This window comes from Uloborus diversus, chromosome 5 (genome assembly GCF_026930045.1).
Source record: "Uloborus diversus isolate 005 chromosome 5, Udiv.v.3.1, whole genome shotgun sequence".
In the NCBI taxonomy this organism is placed as follows: domain Eukaryota; kingdom Metazoa; phylum Arthropoda; class Arachnida; order Araneae; family Uloboridae; genus Uloborus; species Uloborus diversus.
The window spans coordinates 145,115,473-145,136,701 of record NC_072735.1 but is presented as its reverse complement, the minus strand read 5'-3'; the positions used below and the strand labels follow the sequence as shown (position 1 = coordinate 145,136,701).

The 21,229-nt window shown below is 31.5% G+C and overlaps 1 protein-coding gene across 1 annotated transcript in view; it reads right to left on the bottom strand.

The window, feature by feature from the left end:
• LOC129221894 (structural maintenance of chromosomes protein 5-like) overlaps positions 1–21,229 on the bottom strand; it is a gene marked incomplete at its 3' end in the record, with an annotated part of 198,620 nt that overhangs the window by 36,198 nt on the left and 141,193 nt on the right. The window contains 4 exon segments of the mRNA XM_054856266.1: positions 2,381–2,479; positions 9,341–9,463; positions 15,216–15,407; positions 17,244–17,345. Coding sequence (XP_054712241.1) covers positions 2,381–2,479; positions 9,341–9,463; positions 15,216–15,407; positions 17,244–17,345 — 516 coding nt within the window.

Below are 21,229 nucleotides of genomic sequence, written 5' to 3'. Positions count from 1 at the left end.
TTTTTAAGAATCATAAAGCTTAGATTTAAAAAAAAAACCCTCCATGATTGCAAGGCCAAAAGTTCAAAGCACATATGAGTGCTTTGAACTTTTATGGGTGGAGGGGGGGACTAATATTCCCCTCTTTAGCAGGCAGCATGACAATAAAATGATGTATACGAATTCAACTTTATAAAATTTTATAATTCAACTTTGTTTCAAATACAAACACTAAGTTAAATTGTTATGCACTCAATTGTTTACATTTAATATCCCCCCCTATAAAAAAAATTATAACCGAAAATAAGCTAATAATAATCAAGTTTACAAAACTAGAAATTTGAATTAAAAACAAAATATTATTAATTTTTTAGTTATTTAAATAAAAATTAAAACGAGTTAATCTAATGTAGCATGTCAAAACAACTTCAAATTGCAAAAAATATAAAAATATTTATTACATGCAAAACGATTGAAAGCTCAGATAAGCAAATTTTCACGAACCAAGTTCATTTTCGGCATGTTTCCCATAAAAAAAAATTATTTATTTTCTAAGAAATTAAACATAAAACATGATAATCTAAGGTAGCATTTGGGAAAATAACATTCGATTGGGCAAAATATTTTAATATTTTCATGATGCAAAAATATTGAAATTTCAAACACTAAAACTCATTTTCCACGAAGTTCGAGTAAGTTCAATGTCACAATGGTTTCCAAAATAATTACTTCGTTAATTATTGAAATTAAACGAAAAATAAGCTAATCTAAAGTAGCATATGTCAAAATAACTTCCTACTGTCATAAGCATCAAAATATTTACAAGATGCAAAAGGATTGAAATTTCAAACGCGAGAAGCAGTTTTCCGGGAAGTCCGAGTAAGTTCAATGTTGTCAAGGTTTCCAAACTAATTCCTTCGTTAATAATTGAAATTAAACGAAAAATAAGCTAATCTAAGGTAGCACATGTCAAAATAACTTCCGTTTGTAAAAAACATCAAAATATTTACAAGATGCAAAAGGATTGAAACCTCAAACACGAAAGTAATTTTTCGCGATACTGCATATCGAACATATGTTCAGAAAATTGCACTGATGAAATATGTTTAAAAGAATTACAAGCAATCTAAAGTATGCTTTAGGTTGCTTGTAATGATTTTTGAAGGAGTTCAAGCAATAAAGAAACTTTTCATACTTTTCCAAGGCTTTCAATTCAAGCACTTGGAAAATGAACTCTTTTTTTTCCCCCAAGATCTTTTCAAGGGCGTAAAATTTACGAACATATGCGCCTGTAAAAAAAAAAAGGTGCATGCGCCAAGAGATTACTACCAAATTCATTTGCAAAAGGGGTGGTTCATAGCAGCGTTACTATTGCAGTCAACGCGCGACTAAGGCTAAAACGTTCCGAGTTATGGGAAGTTTCCACAACAGTCTCAAGAGCTTGGGATCCAATGAAAACTTTGAAATAAAGGAATATTCGAGTTTTATTCGAGATCGGAAAGTTCATTCGTTATTGCAAACATGAGGCTTTAATTCCGAGAAATATCGGTAGCACCCTGCTCCGCGATTCGACGTCATTACTCCTCCCCCAAATCTCTCTTTTTTGTGGATTTCCATGCTGCAGCGGTTGAAGGAGGAGTAATAACGTCAATCTGAAGCGACATAAAGTCAGGTTAAGGCGCCGCGGCTGCGTGTTTGGGTGTACAGTATCTTTTAATAAAATAGAAAAATTTTTTAAATTCTGATTTTTAAGTAAAAACAATATAAAAGCGGACTAATAGGACCAAAATGTTAAAAAAAAGCGGTCTAAAGCGGACTTAACCCTAAAAAACGGACTTTGGCGGGAAAAACGTACAATTTGGGAGCCCTGGATATATCATTCTCTTTTTGATTTTTGTCTTTAAAATACAAATAAATAACCAAAAATAGCATTTTATCTGGCTTCATACAAATCTTTTAATTTAAAAAAATAGAAGAAACAAAGAGAGAAAGCTCTGGTTCCAGAAATATATTAACAGTTAAAGCAAACAAAAATGCTAAAAAATAAGGGTTCTACTAATTTACATGCTTAAGTTTTTAAGAAAATAATTTTTCGAAGCATTGTAACATGTAAGAAGATTGACAATACAGTGAAGCATTGTTTATACATTTTTGAAGGGACTGTACAAAAAAAGCGTACAAATGAAAAAATATATAATAGATATAGGTCAATGCGTATTAGACTCTGTAGGAACCAATTTAAGAAACGAATAATTGATATAAAAAATTGACATATAAAAGAGAAACGTGTAAACGGTGTTTCACTGTACTTTCTTTGTTACAAATTAAAGAACAAAAAACATAGTAAATGATATTACTTGCTTTTGGAGGAAAAGGACAAATTCATAAACTCAGATTTTACCTGGGCAACATCTGCTAATAGAGGTTTGATTGCTACAAGTAAAGCTTTGGCCTTGTTATATATTTCTCGATGCTCAGCTTCTGCATTATCATAATTTTCCTAAATAAATAAAATATTTGTAACAAATTCTCAAAAACATTAAAATAAATTCAACTAACTATGGAAATTTTAAATGGTGAATGCTGGATTCATAGATAAGAGAGCAATAAAATTTTAACACTTAGTAAAACAAATGAGCCCCAACATACAGGTAAACATGTTTCTACACATAAGTGAAATTAAGTCAACTATATCAAAAATGATACTTTAGGAAAAACTGCAAAAACATGTTTTGGGATTACAAAAAGAAAATCTTTTTTCAACCTCAAAACAAGTATCAGCATTTATTTGCAAAGTTGATCTTTCACTAACATGACCATTATTTTTATTTTCAACACACGTTACTAGACTACACAGAAATAGTTTTTGCACGTCCAAGTATTCAAAACCTTAAGGATGTCCATACTCTTTTCTGAGACAGTTTATTTTTGCAAAAAATGACTTGCTTTCTTTCTTTTTGAAACTGGGAATCAAACTTGGAAAATACAAAAAAAAAAAAAAAACTGAAAAAATGGAGCCTCTTAAGTTTGCAAAAAAAGATTCTTTAAAAACGTTTTAAAACATTTGTTTTAAAACATTTGCTGAGTAGTTTTTTAGTTATTCTATACATTTTCTTAATTGCTATGCATTTACGTCATTTTGTGTGTATTGTACATATGCAATATTTTTTTCTGCTTAGCTGTCATTTGACAGACCATTTTTTTTTTTTTTTAAAGATACCAGAATTGCAGTAAGAAGATTCAAAAGTTTTGCATCAGAACCACACTTTTAAAAATGATGTTATCCCAAGTTTTGTTGAAAAATAACTGAACAAAAATTGGATTCACTAGATTCATCTTTCATGTTTTCCTACTTTTAAGGATGGTTCAAAGAAAGCATTTCATTAATGATGCAATAAGAGAAAATTTGCAATAAAAAGTGAAATGGTTTCTTGAAAAAGTTAAGTCAAGTTTGGTTGGAGACATACAGTGGCTCCCAAAAGTGTTCGCACACTTTGAAATTTTTCAGTAAAACCAAAATAACTCAAAACTGAATTCGAATGTAAAGTCCAATATTTTTTCACATCATTCCCATGTCATTCTAAATATAACCCATTGGTTTTTTTTCAAAATATTGACGGATCTTCTTTTTGAAATGAGTCAGAAAACGAAGAGATAGAGAAATAACAAGCCACAAAAGTCATAGTACACTCAAATATTTTCGAATAAATTCATGATTAAAATTATCTTATGCCATTTTATTAACATTTTTGCATTGTGTTGACCCTTATAAGTCATTTGGCTTTAATTTTTTGTTTATTTACTCCTTAATATATTGATTATTACTGTAAAATGGCTGGTATTCGTAAAAAACCGCAAAATTTGAATTTTTCCCCCACAGAAGTGGTAAATTGGTTTGAAATGTCTCTAAACTAGTTAATTTATTTGTTTGTATAGTATAGTGCTTGATAAAATGCTTTAAAGAAAGGAAACGGACCGAAAACAAGGTGAGAAAAGGTCAACCGGCAAAGTTGACAAAACGTGATCGTAGATTTAAAGTTGAAAATTTATGAAAAATACACATTTGAGTACTGTAAAAGTTTCTGCAGAGTTAAATTAAACATTTTACATTTAATTTTCACTTAAAAATGTTCGCCAAGTTCTTTGTGATTAGCTGGATTAAATGGGACCTCTTCCCGCAGAAATTTTCTTGGTCATGCGAAAAACAGAAGCTTATGCTTTTCGTCCCAAAATCAATGATAAATAAGCTAAAAACAGTTTAGAACCATGTCTTACTTACAGATAAACATTAATTCATCATTTTTGGTTAAATTTTTGTATAACTGTAAGTAGAAGAAGAAATTAGGAACTTAATCTTAAGAACTTAGTTGGATCAGTTAATCAGGACGGTGAAGGTGTTTTAGTGTGAGGGTGCATATCAGCATCAGGACTTGGTAGTTTGTAATTTTTTGATGAAATAATGAATCATGCTCTTCCTTTAAATATTTTAAAAACCAATTTTGAACTCTTAGCTAAAAATTTGGTTATTGGAAACAACTTTGTTTTTTATCAAGATAACGATAAGAAGCACACGGTTTTCAACGTTTGTGTCTAGTGCCTCGAAAATTGTCCTAAAGTTTAGAAAATACCCCCTCAATCTCCAGATTGTAACTTAATGTAACGTATTTAGAGATATCTGGAGGATAGATTACGAAAATAGGGCTTTAAAACGAAAATAGAGCTAGAAATAGTAATACTCGAATTGTGGTAGAACACTTACTCAGAAATTACGCTAAAAAAATGAAAGAAAAAGAATGAAATCTATTCCCAGACGTTTAAAAGGTGTTATGAATACTGTATGATATTCTACTAGTTAATAACTTAATCAAAAGTTAGATTATTCAATAATATATAGACATTTTATAAAGTGTACGAAGACTTTTGTGAGATAAAATTTCCGGCACTTTTCGGTTTTTGATTTTTAAAAAATTAAGTTTTAATATTTTTTAAAAACTTTTCATGCAGTTTTGTAAAAAAATTGATCATAGATCTTATAATTAAATACCTATTCCGAAATATTAATTCTAATCAATGATTTAGGGCCTACTTCGTTGAAAGTCGTAGGTGTACGAAGACTTTTGGGAGTCACTGTAGCTATTGAACAATAACTTTGTGCAATCTGTATCATGAAATTGCGAAACATTTTAACAAAGTTTAACTTTAACTTTCAAAATATAGATGACATTCACTTAAAAAATTTATGAATAAAAAATTCCTGAAAATCTTGAGACATTTTCCAGTACAGAACAAAGTGACCAAGTAGATGAAAAAAGCGACTTTTAGCGAATAGAAGGGAAAATGATGTTTTAGGAACTTCAGAGTTCGGTTCTTACTAAAAGCCGTGTGACAACGAAAATTGCGCAATTTCAATAATTTTTGAAAAATGCTCAAAATAATTCATTTTTCTTCATTGAAAACATTAATCTCCTCAAAAATGAGATAAAATGTTCCTGGTTTTTCTTTGAACTTTCTGAATTTTCACCTGCTGTAAAAAAAAGGGTCAATTTATGAGATAATAAAGCTATGTCTCTTGTTCAAAAAATTTTAAATTGTAAAGAGTACAGAATATTTTAACTGAAAATAATAGTAATAACCTCAAAAATTGCCAAATTGGGGATAGTATGCTGTATACAGGATAGTAGAAGCTATTGGGGGGGGGGGGAACGCCCCCGCACCTTTTCATCATTGAAGATTTCCTCAACTTTAAGGTTTTAATTTCAAACCATTTTGGGTGAGATTACCCGAACATCACCAAATATTTTTTAAAATTTCAGTTTTTAAACTTCAATTTTGAAAATTTTCAGGGAGAAAATTTCTGAGCGCACTCCCTCCTTCCTTTAAATTTAAAGGTGACCTAAATTTGCATTATAACGACTACAATTTGAGGAAAAGAAATCAGGAAAAGAATTCCCCTAGCTAGCATAAAACTGCGTTTTTAAGACTCCAACTTAGAAAAAAAAATCCAGAGATTTTTTTCTGAAGTCCCCAAAAGAAATTCAAAACTGAGATCTCAGGATTTCATCAGTTCAAAAAAAATAAAACTATAAATAAATAAAATAACTAAAAGAACCTTCGAAAATCTTTTGTTCCTCCTTAAGTCAGTAAAAGAAAAGTCCGAAATAATGTTTTAAAAGACATTTAAAAAAAAGTTTTTAAACTGTGCAAAATTTCTTGGAGTACACCCCAAACCCCTTGCTCTAAGTTTGCTAAAGATGGCTTTAATTTGCATCTTTAAGACATCAGATTAAGATTTTTTTCCGGGAAGAGACTTCTTTATCCTTACGTTACAGAAGACAGTTAAAACTTCTTCATTTTTAATTTAAAAAAAAATACAGGGACAACCCAGGAAACTCCTTTCTGTTCCCCAAACGTTGAGAAAACTCTACAAAAACAGCACTTTTAAAACTACAATTCCAAAACATTTACACAAGAGATCATCAGACCCCCCCCCCCCCACTCAAGATGGCCTAAAATAGTCTTCAACTTCCTAAAGAAAATTTGCCCCCGCACTTTTAAGCTCCACTCGCTGCCTCTGATACAGGGTGTTTCAGTTAAATGTTTCAGAACTTCTAAGAGCAATATCACTAACATATAGCAACGTGGCGTTGGAAATGCTTTCCTGGAGCAGTGTTGTTCACAGAAGCACCATAAAGAAAAGACACCGTAAATGAGAAATCATTGCCATATATATGATTTCAAGTCGTCAGAATGCATTCTACACTCTTAGGAGTTCTGAAACATTTAACTGAAACACCCTGTATATGTATGAGTACATTAAATATTAGCACTAGTAAAACCACTTATTTTTTTCCTAGAACAGACATAATAAACTAGAAAATGAGTCCAGTGTTTTTCAGTACCAAATATTTTCTGAAGAATAATCTTAAAATTAAATCTCTTGATCTTTTTTTAATCATATACAGTAGAACCTCTCAATAAGGAACACAAAGGGGACCAGACATTTTGTCCCTTAAATAGAGGTGTCCGTTATTCGGAGGTGGATGAACTGATGCATAAGGTGTACTTAGTAGTATAATATCACAATAAACATTAACTATTAACACTTATGATTAAATACTGAAATGTTTCATCCGTGCTAAATAAAATTCACAATTATTCAAATTTCTAAGTAATTTTATTAATTAAAATTTAATAAAAAAAATTTATAAGGGCAAAGTTTTGCAGCATGAAGAAATAATTTTGAAGTAATTCATTACATGTATTTGCTTTATGTTATGTAATTTACACTGTAATACTATGTGAATTACAATTAATGTTCAAATTTTTTAAGTTTTATATACAAAGCTAATTAGTTGCTGTGCACTCTTCGTCGGCCTTGAACCTACTTGAATAAATTGTTGAGAGGGCAAATTATGCATGTTAATTTCAGCAAGTTTTTTTTTTACAATATACTATTACTTGTTTCCTTCATATATTTTTATATCAAACTTACCTCAATTAATTTTTAGAGGAAAGGTGAAACTTGAATTCCAGAAAATTCACTATTTCTTATGTGTTTACACACTATTTCTTTCGTTTTTTTTTTGTGACTGCCCCTCAAACAAAGTGTCCCTTGATTAGAGGTAAATACATACATACATACTATTCAAAGGGACTGGGACCAAAAAATGTCCCTTAAATAGAGAGGGAAGTCCCTTAATGGAAGTTCTACTGTACAACAGGGATGGTCAGCCTTTTGGTAAGAGTGCCACTTTCTGGGGGGGGGGGGGCACTTTTAGTTTTTTAAATCAACTTACTGAAAAATACAAAAAAGGGAGTAGGTAGAAGTGGATATTTAGGAAATAATATAACAAAAAATTAAAAAGTTCAAATTTAGGTTTCATTGTTAACAAACTTTTCTAAAAGTTCAGTCAATTAGGTGAAATGAATAACCTGAAGCAATTAACTCTAAACAATAATTAAACTTTCAGTACTTAATCACAATGTGACTATTGAATTTGTAGATTTGAACCAAGTCATCTGTATATTAGGATTATACTTTGAAGAATTTAACAAAATTAGGTTTTTTAAATGCATATCAGTTAATCTTGAATGATATTTTGATTTTATTAAGTGCATATTAGAAAAGGTGCTTTAGGTCAATAATTTCTAAATGGAAATTAGATAATGAGTACCAATTAACACCTTGCAGAAAAATTTAAAATGGATTTGTGAAAAGGGGAGGTTTTCTTTCTCATCTTGAAATTCATTATACCTAGCACTGAATGAATCCTGCAAAATAATATAGATTTTTACACTTATTATAGTTTGGAACATACAGGTAATCAACTTTGATAGCTAGTTCATGCCTTAATGTGAAATGTGTAAATGTTTTTTCTTCAAGACAAAAGCGCAAAAGGTTTTTCGTTAAAAAAGATTATTTATTTGTTATTTGTTTTTTACATGTCTGTGTAGTAATAAGCCTTTTTCATTCTTAGCCAACCCCCTACCTCTAAGTATGACTACAGTTTTCTTGGTAATTTTTAAAAAATTTGCAAAACATTTTGCATGCCACTATTATTACCCTGCCGTGCCACACTGTGGTATGTGTCCTGCGAGTTGGTCATCCTTGATCTATAAAAATAAAAATTCTTAGTTCAATGAGATAGTTCAGGAAATTTTTTAGGACTTTCATAAATTTAAAGAGTTCTAAGCACCTCAGAGAGTGCTAGTTGTATTATAGAAATTTCAAAGGAATCATAAGAGCTTGCACTATCCTTCTGATAATCAGAATATAAGTGTTAAATTTGCTAAGTCAACTATGTGAAGGGAAAGTAATTAAAGAGATGGAAAAACTTTTTAAAATAAGGTTCTTCAATGTGAAGGGACTAGCAGCTTGGAAAAGCTATATTTTGATAAACTAAATAGAAGATGCATTTAGTGGCACAGACAGGATTATTTTTCTAGTCAGGAAAGTAAGGGATGATTAAACTACCAAGTATTTTGTGGTTAGCTCAGTGATTGGGGAAAGGAATGAGAATGCAGAGCAGTGTGTTCCTCGCACAAAATTCAACAGATTTATTTTTGACTTGTCAACTGTGAGTGTATGGGGTGACGTCAAACCCATAAACGGAATGTATTACAGAAAATGGAAAATTTCCTTGTTAACTAGAGCTACAAGAGTATTTTCAAGTTATGCATTTACTGCACCTTTTTTAGCGTGACAAATCTTGTCAAAGAAAAACATTATAGTTTGCAAGATGACATTCATTTTCGATCTAATGAATTCTGAAGAAAATTGTTCTATTTACACCCCCCTCCAAACATCCAGAAAACTGATTTAAAGATCAAAAGATACACAATGGAATTTAATGATACATACCTTTGCTGTATTGAATTCTACTTCAATGCCTTTTTCTTGCTTACTCACCAAACGAAGTAACTTTACTGAACAGTTGAGAGCAAGGACAGCATCAATTCTTTCCTTTGTGACCTTAATATATTCCTATGAAAGTTCAAATAAATAAAGTAAAATTTTCAACAAATATTTCCACAGACATCATAGCTAGCATGTTGCGGCTATCATGAAATTTTCTTCTATATCAACATTATGAATTTTTGACCTAATGTATAATGGTTTCTAAATAATTCTGCTATTCGCAAATGCAGGAAGATTGACAATTGGGAAATTGGCGATGTTAACTGATCGGTATAAAATTTTTAACACCAATGTTTGTGCAAGGAATGTTTTTCCATTGCATAAGTAAACTAAGAGTAGGGAAATATTTATTTACATAGGGTTACTAAAATAAAATTATGCATGCAAAACTTTAATCATTGCGCCGTTTCCCAATTATGGAATATTCCCTCAAAAGCAAAATCAAGAGCAAAATTAAAAACCATTTCAACAGTCTTGATTATTTTAATTACAATCATTTTATTTGTTAACAAATAGAAGATGGCAACAGATAAAAATTTTAAATCATTGCAATTTTCCTGATCATTTTTCAACAATTAAACAGCCACATTCATTTGGATAATTACATGGGTAACTGACATTTTTGAAGCAAAACAATATGTATTTTGTAACATTTAAAGTAAAATATACGTTGTGCAAGCAATGTTTTGCCCTGGAATATTGTGTTTTTTAAGCTAAATTTAATGGTATAGTTGAACTCCTGATATACATTTTGGATGATTTTAAAATATTTATTTAAAACATGGTAACTGACTGACATTTTAAAAAGAAGTATGACAGTCAGTTACTATGCTTTTAACAATTTGTCTTTTTAAATCGTCCAAAAAACAAATTGTTAAAAGCATAGTAACTTGTGTATGTATTTTGTATTTTGAGAATTTAACTATACCATTGAATTCAGCCTAAAAAAGAAAATATTCCACCAGAAAAGATTGTTTTTACAATGTATATTTTGCATTGAACATTACAAAATACGTATTGTTTTGCATCAAAAATATCAGTCAGTTACCCATGGAATTGCCAAAATGCACTGGTTGAAAGACGGCTTACTATTTCAGTAGGTTACTTGCACATATATATACACCAACATAAGTTTACTTTTACACTAACAGGAACACACACAGGTCTAGACCTAACAAAAGAAATTGTGACAAATCTGAGAACTTTGAGGCATTAATCACTTTTGGAAATTTTAATGGTGAATGCAGCATGCAGTTGTCTCAAAGAGAACTAGGTCCAAGTCCCCAGAAAAAAGAATAAATGAAACATGAATACAAAAAATTTCGGAAATTTACTGTAACATATGTTTTGTATTCATGATTGGCAACGCTTGCTTACTTGCCATGCTCGTTATTGTAACATGCACGTGTAGTGCGATTCGATTCTTACCATTTTAATAAAAGTTGTTAAGTTTGAAAATTTGCTGTTGTGCATTACTGATATCTAGATACTGATATAAAAATATGAAACAAGACATGGTGTCAGGTGGAAACGCTCGCAGTAGACCTCTTTGAGCATTGGAACTTTTGTGTTCAAACAACAGATATGATGGAGATGTTCAAACCGCCAGCTCCGATAAGCTTCTCAACGGGTAATGTGCCAGAAACATGGAAGCTATGGTATCAAAAGTTTGAGAACTTTATGTTGGCGACGGAAAAAAGTGGGAAAAGCGACAAGACAAAAATCGCCATACTCCTCAGTTTGCTAGGCGACGAAGGAGTCTCCGTCTTCAATACATTTAAGTTTGATGATACCGCCAGTAAAGATAAGTACGACGACGTCGTAAGTAAATTCACCGATTATTGTGCACCGCGCAGAAATGTGGTATTCGAGCGATTTAAGTTCTTTTCTTGCTCGCAACAAGAAGGACAGTCAATCGACTCATACGTCACCCAGTTACGGACGTACGCAGCAACTTGCGAGTTCACTGATCAGGAAGAGTCTCTTATTCGCGACAGAGTCGTCTTGGGTATTCGCGAGAAATCCCTCCAAGAGAGACTTCTTCGGGAACCGGCCATGACTTTGAAGAAGGCTACCGATTTCATCCGGGCAGTGGAAGCCAGCAAGGAGCAGTACAAAACGATCTGCGACTCTGGCGGCTTCAAAGCAGAAGTGGATGTGCTGAAGGCGAAGAGGAAGCCTATAAAGAGCACTGACTCTGCAAAATCACACCAAGAGTTCGACTGTGGCAGGTGCGGGAGAACGCACAAGAAAAGAGAGTGCCCTGCGTTCAACAAGCTGTGTAACGTGTGCAAACAGAAAAATCATTTCGCAAAAATGTGCAAATCAGGTAACGATAAAGGGAAAAAAAATCCTGTAATAAATAAATCGGGTCCTCGTCACGTGAATGAGATACAATCTAACGGTGAGCTCGATATATCGAGTCTCTACATTGACGTTGTAAGTGCAGGCTCAGGGCCTAGAGAGAAATCTTGGTCAAAAGATGTGACCATTAATGGTCAAGTAATTTCCTTCAAATTAGACACAGGTGCAGAAGCAAATATTTTACCTCTGTCTGTTTACAAAGGTAGGAAACTCGATAAAATATGCGAATTAATCAGTACTGATGTACTGCTAACATCATATGGTAACCACAAATTGAAACCTGAAGGTTACGTTAATTTATCTTGCTCTGTAAATAATAATGTAAATACTGTATTGTTAAAATTTATTGTTGTAAATGTTGATTCAAAGCCAATATTAGGCTTACAGGCATGTGAAATGTTAGAATTAATTCAAAGAATTGATCAGGTAGAAATCCTTAACAAGGATGAAATTTTGACCAAATATGGTGATGTTTTTCAGGGACTTGGTACTTTTCCTGGTAGGCCTCACCATATTGAGGTTAATGAAAATGTTACTCCGGTAATAAATCCTCCTAGAAGGATTCCCCAGACACTTTTAGCAAATCTAAAAGAAACATTTTCTGAGTTAGAAAATAAAGGAGTAATAGAGCATGTAAATAAACCTACAGATTGGGTGAGCAACTTAGTAGTGGTTGAAAAGACAAATGGGAAATGGAGGATATGCTTAGATCCAAGGGATCTGAATAAAGCTATAAAAAGGGAACATCATATTATTCCATCTAGTGATGAAATAATTAGTCAATTAGAGGGAAAGAAATATTTTTCTGTGCTAGATCTTAAAGAGGGTTTTTGGCAAATCCCATTGGATAGCAACAGCTCTGATCTATGCACATTTAACTCTCCTTTTGGACGGTTTAAATTCAAAAGACTTCCTTTTGGTATTGCTTCGGCTCCAGAAGTCTTCCAAAAACAAAATCAAAAACTGTTTGGTGATATAAAAGGTGTTCAAATCTACTTTGATGATATAATAATTGCTGGAACTGACAAACAAGATCATGACAGCACATTAGTTAAAGTATTAGAGAGAGCCAAATCTCATAACGTTAAATTTAATCCTGAAAAATTTCAATTCCGAGTTGATGAGGCCAAATATATGGGGTTAATAATTTCGGAAAAAGGGGTAAAGCCTGATGAATCGCATGTGAGAGCCATCAAGGAATTAGAAAAGCCTACCTGTAAAAAAGATATAAGGAGACTTTTGGGCATGGTAAATTTTTTATCAAAATTTATCCCTAATGTGTCAAGGATTACTGCACCCTTGAGGGAACTGTTGAAGGACAAATCTGAGTTCCAATGGTCATTTGAACAGGAAGAGGCATTTAATTGTATTAAAAAACTAATCAGTACAGCCCCAGTCTTAAAGAGTATTTAGTAGCTCTAAAGAAATCACAATTCAGTGTGATAGCTCGAAGGATGGGCTAGGAGTATGTTTGCTGCAGGAAGGGCAGCCAGTATCCTTTGCCTCTAGAAGTCTAACCGAATGTGAGAAAAACTACGCCCAGATAGAGAAAGAGCTCTAGCAATAGTTTTTGCTTGTGAGAAATATCATAACTTTATTTACGGGCATAAGGTTCAAATACAAAGTGATCACAAACCATTAACCTCAATCATAAGAAAACCTCTTAATAAAATCACCACTCGCTTACAAAAAATGGTTTTAAAATTACTAAAATACCACTTAGTTATCAATTACTTGCCAGGAAAAGACATGGTTTTGGCAGATGCATTGTCTAGAGCATTTATTAAAGATCAGGTACTTGATGATCCTGACATGTTGCATACTGTACACTCTATTTCTAAATGCTTACCAATGAGTGACAGTAGAAAAGAACAGTTTAAAAAAGCATTGGAGGTGGATGATGAACTGAAAGTTATCATTAGTTTTTGTAAACAGGGGTGGCCCAACAAAAAGAAAATTCCCTTCAATTTAAGGAAATACGACAAATTAAAAAATGAATTGTATCTAGATCATGATTTGTTATTCTTAAATAATAAAATAGTAGTCCCAAAAATACTTAGATCTGAAATGCTCACACTTATCCATGAAGCTCACATGGGTATTGAAAAGTGTAAAAGTCGGGCACGAGAGATCTTATACTGGCCAGGCATTTCAAAAGACATTGAAAGAACTGTAGAGAACTGTGTAATATGTGCTAAATTTCGTAAAGATCAAACTAAGGAACCATTACGACCCCATGAAATACCTGACCGAGCTTTTCAAAGAATTGGGATGGATATCATGTATTTTCGAAACATTAATTATCTTGTCATAACCGACTATTTCTCTAAGTGGATTGAAGTTGAAGAACTGAAAAGTAAATCAGCTGGGGACATTCTTAAAGTATTGGAAAGGGTATTGACCAGGTTTGGTATTCCTGAAGCAATTGTGTGTGATAATAGCCCTTTCAACTGCTGGGAATTTAAGAAATTCTGTCAAGAGTGGGACATAACAATTTCATTCAGCAGCCCATATCACTCACAAAGCAATGGTATGGCAGAAAAAGGGGTTGGGATTGCTAAAGCCTTATTCAAAAAGGCCTATGAAGATAGTAAAAGTCCTCTTGTGGCATTGTTAGAATACCGAAACACTCCAATAGCAGGCATAGGGTTATCCCCAGCCCAAATGATGTTCAATCGCAGGTTAAGAACTAAGCTTCCCATCTGTAATAAGCTATTAAATCCAGAAATCTTTAAAGATATTGGTGATGGCTTAAAGCAGCGACAAATAAAACAAAAGTTTTATTATGATAAATCAGCAAAACCACTCAGGCAATTGAAGTTAAATGAGAAGGTATTTGTTAAAAACTTCCTTAAGAAAACATGGGAGCCAGGAAAAGTCATTGCTTATGGGAAAAACCCAAGATCATACAAAATAAGAACTGCCTCTAACAAGGTTCTCACGAGGAACAGAAAACATTTAATACCATCAAATGTTAATTATAATTTTAACTCTCATATAGATTTTGATATTGATGAAAATTCACCTAATGAGAGCATAATTTCTTTGAACTTAAATCGAACCAACAATAACCCAAATTTCACATTATCAAATAATAATAATCAAATTGTGCGGACAAGATCTGGGCGTGTATCGAAAAAACCTTCTTATTTGAAAGATTATTACACTTGATGTACAAGGGGGGATGTAACATATGTTTTGTATTCATGATTGGCAACGCTTGCTTACTTGCCATGCTCGTTATTGTAACATGCACGTGTAGTGCGATTCGATTCTTACCATTTTAATAAAAGTTGTTAAGTTTGAAAATTTGCTGTTGTGCATTACTGATATCTAGATACTGATATAAAAATATGAAACAAGACATTTACTGTTTTTTTTTCCAATTAAATTGGTATAACTGTTTGAAATCAATTTGAAAGAAATACATACAAGTTACAGAATAAAGGCTTACCAAGAGTAAAACTTTCTGTTCATTTAGAAGCTTTTGTCTCTGTACATTTAGCTTTTGAATATTGGTCTTCACTTGTAATTTTAATTGAGATTCGTTAATGGAATTTTGTGATAGATTTTTCAAAAGGTGGTTCTTTTGTTTCAACTGTGCTTCTGTAGTTTGGAAACGCTGCTGTAGCTCAAGCAGAGCTTTCTAAAAATAATAAGGAACAAAAATAACTACATATTAAACAAATTAGCTTCAGCATAATTTAAATTTGAAAGATTCATGGCATACATTAGGCACAGGTGGATGCCAAAAAAATAAAGCTTGAGGCCAGAAGTTTCAGAGATGCTAAGATTTTTTGGAATGCAATGCATATGCACTGCATATACCAGGAATGCATAATACCATGTTGTGAGTAGTACTGGGTGATATCAGAATTTTAATACTGGGATATACTAGTCTCAAGACAGATATTTTTGATATATTCAGGGAAGAATTCAAAATTTTCCGGGGGGGGGGGGGGCAAAAGTTCAGTGCATATTATATCAAAAACAACAAAAAATGCTACCAAATGTAATAAATACAATTGTTTCTCTAATTCAAAACTTTGCTGGAGGGGAGGGAGGAGGGCATGCAAATAGTATAGCTCAATGCATGACAAAAGAGCTTCACAACGAAAAAGTTTTAAAATTCTATTCAATATTTTGTTTAAATCTTTTAATTTGAGCAGTCTTAATAATTTGAATATACTTAGAACTATATTTCGTATTGATGTTTTACTTTTTTTATCATTTAACACCACCAGCCCAATTATTCTATCTGAGGACTGCAGTTTCGTGCTTTTTAGCACTCATCAGCCCGGAACAGGAAGTAACCAAGCTCGAGGTGGAAAATCTCTTAAAGGAGCCAAGAGAGGCAAACCAACTGGAAGCTAACATAGAATTAGCACAGCAGACGAGTGACCGCAGCAATGGTGCAGTTCAACTCAGTAGTGCTTTGAGTTGATATATTGCAGTGTACATATATAATACTCGACTTTATGTTATCACCATATAAATGAAAGCACATGTATGGCTTTGTATTTATCATCACATGTTGTAATCAAATTTAGGTTATTTTTTTTTTTAATTTTATTTAACTGGAAACATCGGCACAATGCAGTTTGATAAATAACTAATAAACTGGCATGTTCTGATTCATAGAGCTATATTACTGATATAATAGCTATAAGAATTTGGGATGTGCAGCTGCGACAAAATAATGCATTTATTTCAGATGGAAGTTTGTATTTCTAACATTTCCTTTGGAATTTATCCGTATAAAGGTGCCCCTCCTAAAAAAAAAATCAGTTTTGTAAAATATAGTACAATAGTATGTAATACTAGTTAAATGCAGCAAGTTATTTTACAAAGCAAACAACAATTGCAAAGTAGAAAACTTTATGCTTATCCTCTACACTGCATAAATGCACTTTTGCAGAACCCCAATTTATTTTTGATGCAAAGTTTATAGTTGAGAAAGAAATAAAACATTACATATATTATTAAGAAGTTAGTAATATCAGAACAGAAAGCTGAAAATAAGGTCAAAATATTTTTTTTAGCAGAAAAATCAGCACAACTACGAACCCTGAATTTTTTTTGAAAAAGTTATACTTTTCCTGGATATTTTAAGAAGCAGGTGTAAGCCTAAAAACTGAAAATTCCGATCCCTGATATTTAAAAAATATATTATATACTTAATAAATAAATTTTAAATAAGAAATAAATTCCAAATTTTGAAGAAAATTAACACTGAAATTAGCATTTACAGTAAAAGATTTACTGCACTTATTTAGTTTTGAAGCTAATTCAACAGAAGAAAAGTAATTACAGAATTATAATTTAAGATTAAAGAAAATATACAAAATTATATTTAAAGTTATGTAAAATAAAGCAAAAAGCAACATAATGTAAAAGTAGTTACATAGTAAGCCAGATATATAAGTCTTAAATAAATAAATAAATAACTTGAAAATACAAAATTATAAATAACACTACTAACTTTATCCTGACGATTTTTTTCTATGCATTTTTCAAGGTCTGCAAGCTCAGATGACACCAAGCGATAGCCATTTTGACAGTGATTCAAATTTTTTTGAGCCTCCTGATAGAATGGAAAATAAAATAAACATCAGACAGAATTTAAAAAATAATAAAGCAGAAAATTTATACGAGTACTAATGGAGAAAAAAAAGGAAGCAAATATCTGGGTCCCCCCCAGAAAGAGAAGAGTCAGGGATGATTTGTATCAGCATATGATCCACAGATGTTGCTTTTTATCACTGTGCATTAGGGCTCAAGTCCCCCTTATAAATTATAACTTCCCTGCTTTTAGTACTTTTTTCCTTGCAAAAATGTAAAATCATTTCTTCTCCAACCATTAATGAATCATCTATTAAAAATGTCAAACTTTAATAACTCTAATCTGTACTGAAATCGATTTCCATGGGGAAAATATCTAACCATGCTAAACCATGGCAAAATGTCTGAGCCTCCCCCCCCCTTAAAATTTAGCATATGGGTGCCCATGCATCTGGCATCAATGAAATGTAAAATGAAGCTATAAATACTACGTTCTCAACAAGTTATAATCCATTCTCATACATATAATAACCGAAATCACTGACCGAGTAATGCTCTGACATCACCAACAACTAAATTGCGTGAGACGGCATTATTTCATTGTTGCATTAGTTAAAATTCAGTAATCCTATTTATAATTAGACAAGGTTGGGGAAAAACCCGTTTTTTTTTTTTTTTTTTTGTTTAAACCAGTTTTTTTGGGTTAAACCGAGTTTATTTGGTTTTAAACACTACTTGTAAGAATACTTTGATTTTTGGGAAGTCATGAATATGAAATGATTTAATTGTTAATGAATTTTCAATGTTCAAATTTTTACTTAATTACTTGATTAATTAAATAATTAGAAGTAAAATCTCAGTAATTTCATTTCCTCATAAATAGTGTTTTCTATAGGAGAAATATTGTTTGAAAATTTTTTACTTCTAAAAAAAGTACCTTAAATTTAGTAAAACGACCTTGGCACAAATAAATAATCAAAGAAATTATTTACTGTGAGAGTAAAGATATATTTATAAATAACCAAGAATAAAATTTTATAAATCAGTTTCCTCATAATTATAGCTTTCTATGATAAATATACAAGTAAAAGTGAAATTAAAATCAAGTATTCCAAGCATAGAAAATATTTTGCAGTACGTACAAATGAGTCACAAGTTTGATGTACATAACACAACTTAAAAAATCAAAAGATTAACACATATTTTGTTTAAAGATAAAAAAAAAAGTTACAGATCATTTAATAATTTATGTAAATGTATCATTGAAAATACTTATACAAATAGAAAATCATTACGTTTTACATTGCAAACATTATTTCTCCTGGTTTAATGCGTTTAGGAATACAATTTCGTTTAATTAAAAATCATTTCAACTACATCCTCACCAAAAAAAAAAAAAAAGAAAAGACAAGTTCTGAAATTTTTTTCCCAATCCTAATTTATTCCATATTTTTTACAATACAAATCTAAATAATGAAAATAAATATGATGATATATGAAATATTCATATATCATCCCTTTACTATACTAAGATTTAAAAAGTTTTCAAGAGGTGAAAATTTGACATTAAACTTTGTTATAAGAGCACAGAGTTACGCAAATATTTTCTGCTTTTAAAATTTTAAACATCTTTCTATTTTCTTGCTCAAACTGCGTCGTCTACTGTGGATGACAAAAAGAGTGCAAAGCTTTTTTCTTTCTTTTTCTTGTCATTTAAATATTCTACAGAGTTTAGATTTACATATATTACACAGATTGCTTAAATGATTCTTGATTTATCTCTATAACTCTTAAGTACTTAAGCAAATCATGTACTAAAATGAAATTTTGGCTGAAATGTTTTTTGGGTTATTTTGAAATGTAAAAGAGAAATGAAAGAAAAATAAATAAATAGATAAATACATCAAACCAGAATTTTTTAACTCTCTAATTTCCGAAAAACATAGTTGGTCTGCTTTATATTTATGTACCTAATAAGAAAAGTTGCATTGATTTAAGAAAGAAAATAAAAACTATTTAACAAATTTGCATTACATTAAAAAAAAAAGTTAGCAAATTAATTAATGTGTAATTTATCTCTAAAGCTTTGCTGGTTACTTTGCACTAATTGGATTTTACATCATCCAATCATATGTAAAATTCATGAAAACATTTGGGGGAAAATAATTTAGTTTTTTTTTTAATAAAAAAACATTTTCAAAAAAAAAGTTAAAAAAAACATTTGGTTTAAACTGTGGTTTGAACCAAACAACCCTGTAATTAGGCGTTGATATCCATAACAAAGAATTGGTAATTAGAATACGAATAAGAAAAAAAAATAGGACCAATTTGCATTCATACACATAGTATAAAGATATTACAGTCAAACCGCATTAACATGAAATCGTATTAACGCGAAATTCCGCATAGCGTGAAATAAATGCCATTCCCCCTCAGATAAAGCTAAAAATTAGTGTTAAATCAATCGCTTAACAAGAAGAGGATTTAGACGAAATCCCGCATAAGAGGAAGAAAATTTTAAGGTTTTGAAGAAAAAAGGGAAAGAAAATCGCCATATTTTTACATGAAATTACTTTCCAAAGTCAAAAGATGTGAACTTGAATGCAAGCGACATGGATGACAGCGAAAAAATTCCTCTCCTTGTGTAGGAAAATCGAGAAAATCACGTTGCTTCAAAAAAGTACAAATTTGAACTGTGAACTATGCTTACAGTAAAAAGCTTGGATGAACAGTAAAATCTTCACCAACTGGCTGACAAACTTAGGCATAAAATTTCATTGCGAAAAAAAAAATGTCTAATTCTGGACATCTGTTCTGCCCATGTAGAGGTTTAAGGTCTAAAAGTGATAAAATGCTTTTTCACCTGTCAACACTGCAGCAAAAATCAGATGTTTGAAAATGCGCTGTCGTAGAGAAATACCTTGTATAGCTATTGCTTGTTTTTACTTATTTGTGTTTCTTGCTAGGGTTTACATTTTTGTGCCAGGGTACATTGGTTCCTATATTTTCTAAAACCCAAAAACAAAAAAAAAAACTTGTCTGCTTACACGAAATCCGGTAAAAGTTGAAATCGGTTAACACGAAATATTTTGGCGTCCCCGTCGAGTTCGTGTGAACGGGGTTTGACTGTATTTGCAACGCATCCTGTTATGGTATTTTTATTTCTTACCAATGTCCAAGGGCTCAAATGTCAAAATATAACCAGATACAAAAGGATTTTAACAATGTGTAAATTAAAAAATATATTCTGTTGTGAAACATATGATGCATAAAATTTCTTCACAGACAATGTTAAACATTTCTCTCTTATACAGGCCTAGGAACAAAATAAGCACCCAAAAAAGTAGAGAAAAGATACTTTAAACCATAAAAAAGAGACTAAAAGTAGACAAGCTCAGGCCTATTTTGCAGTAGCTCAGGGGCATGTGCCTTCCATCTTTTCGGGTAGAATAAATTTGACTAATCCATTAAATATTTTAATAGTATGAAAAAAAAACCTTTATAAGTATTGAATAAAAATCATACTATATTTGAAAAAAAAAAGTTTGCTCAACAATCGTAGTCGAGGCACTGACTGTGTGTTATATGCCAAAAGAGTGATATTCGAATCTGTACAAAAGAATACATTTTGCTTTATAACTAGCTCACTTCAGATTCAAGGCGCATTTTAATAATTTTATATTTCAATTCATTCACCGACGTTTCCCTGATAAGATCAGTAAGATGACAAGGTGAGTGTGTGCCTATGTGCTTAACATTTATTTCAGAATGCAAATTTGAATTGAGGACTGCTATTTGAACTTATAAGGAAAAAGGAAATAAACATGGCACATAAACAGCAAAACTATAACATAATGGGTAAATGGTACCAATGTAATCTGAAATGCATAATGGGTTCAGAAACAA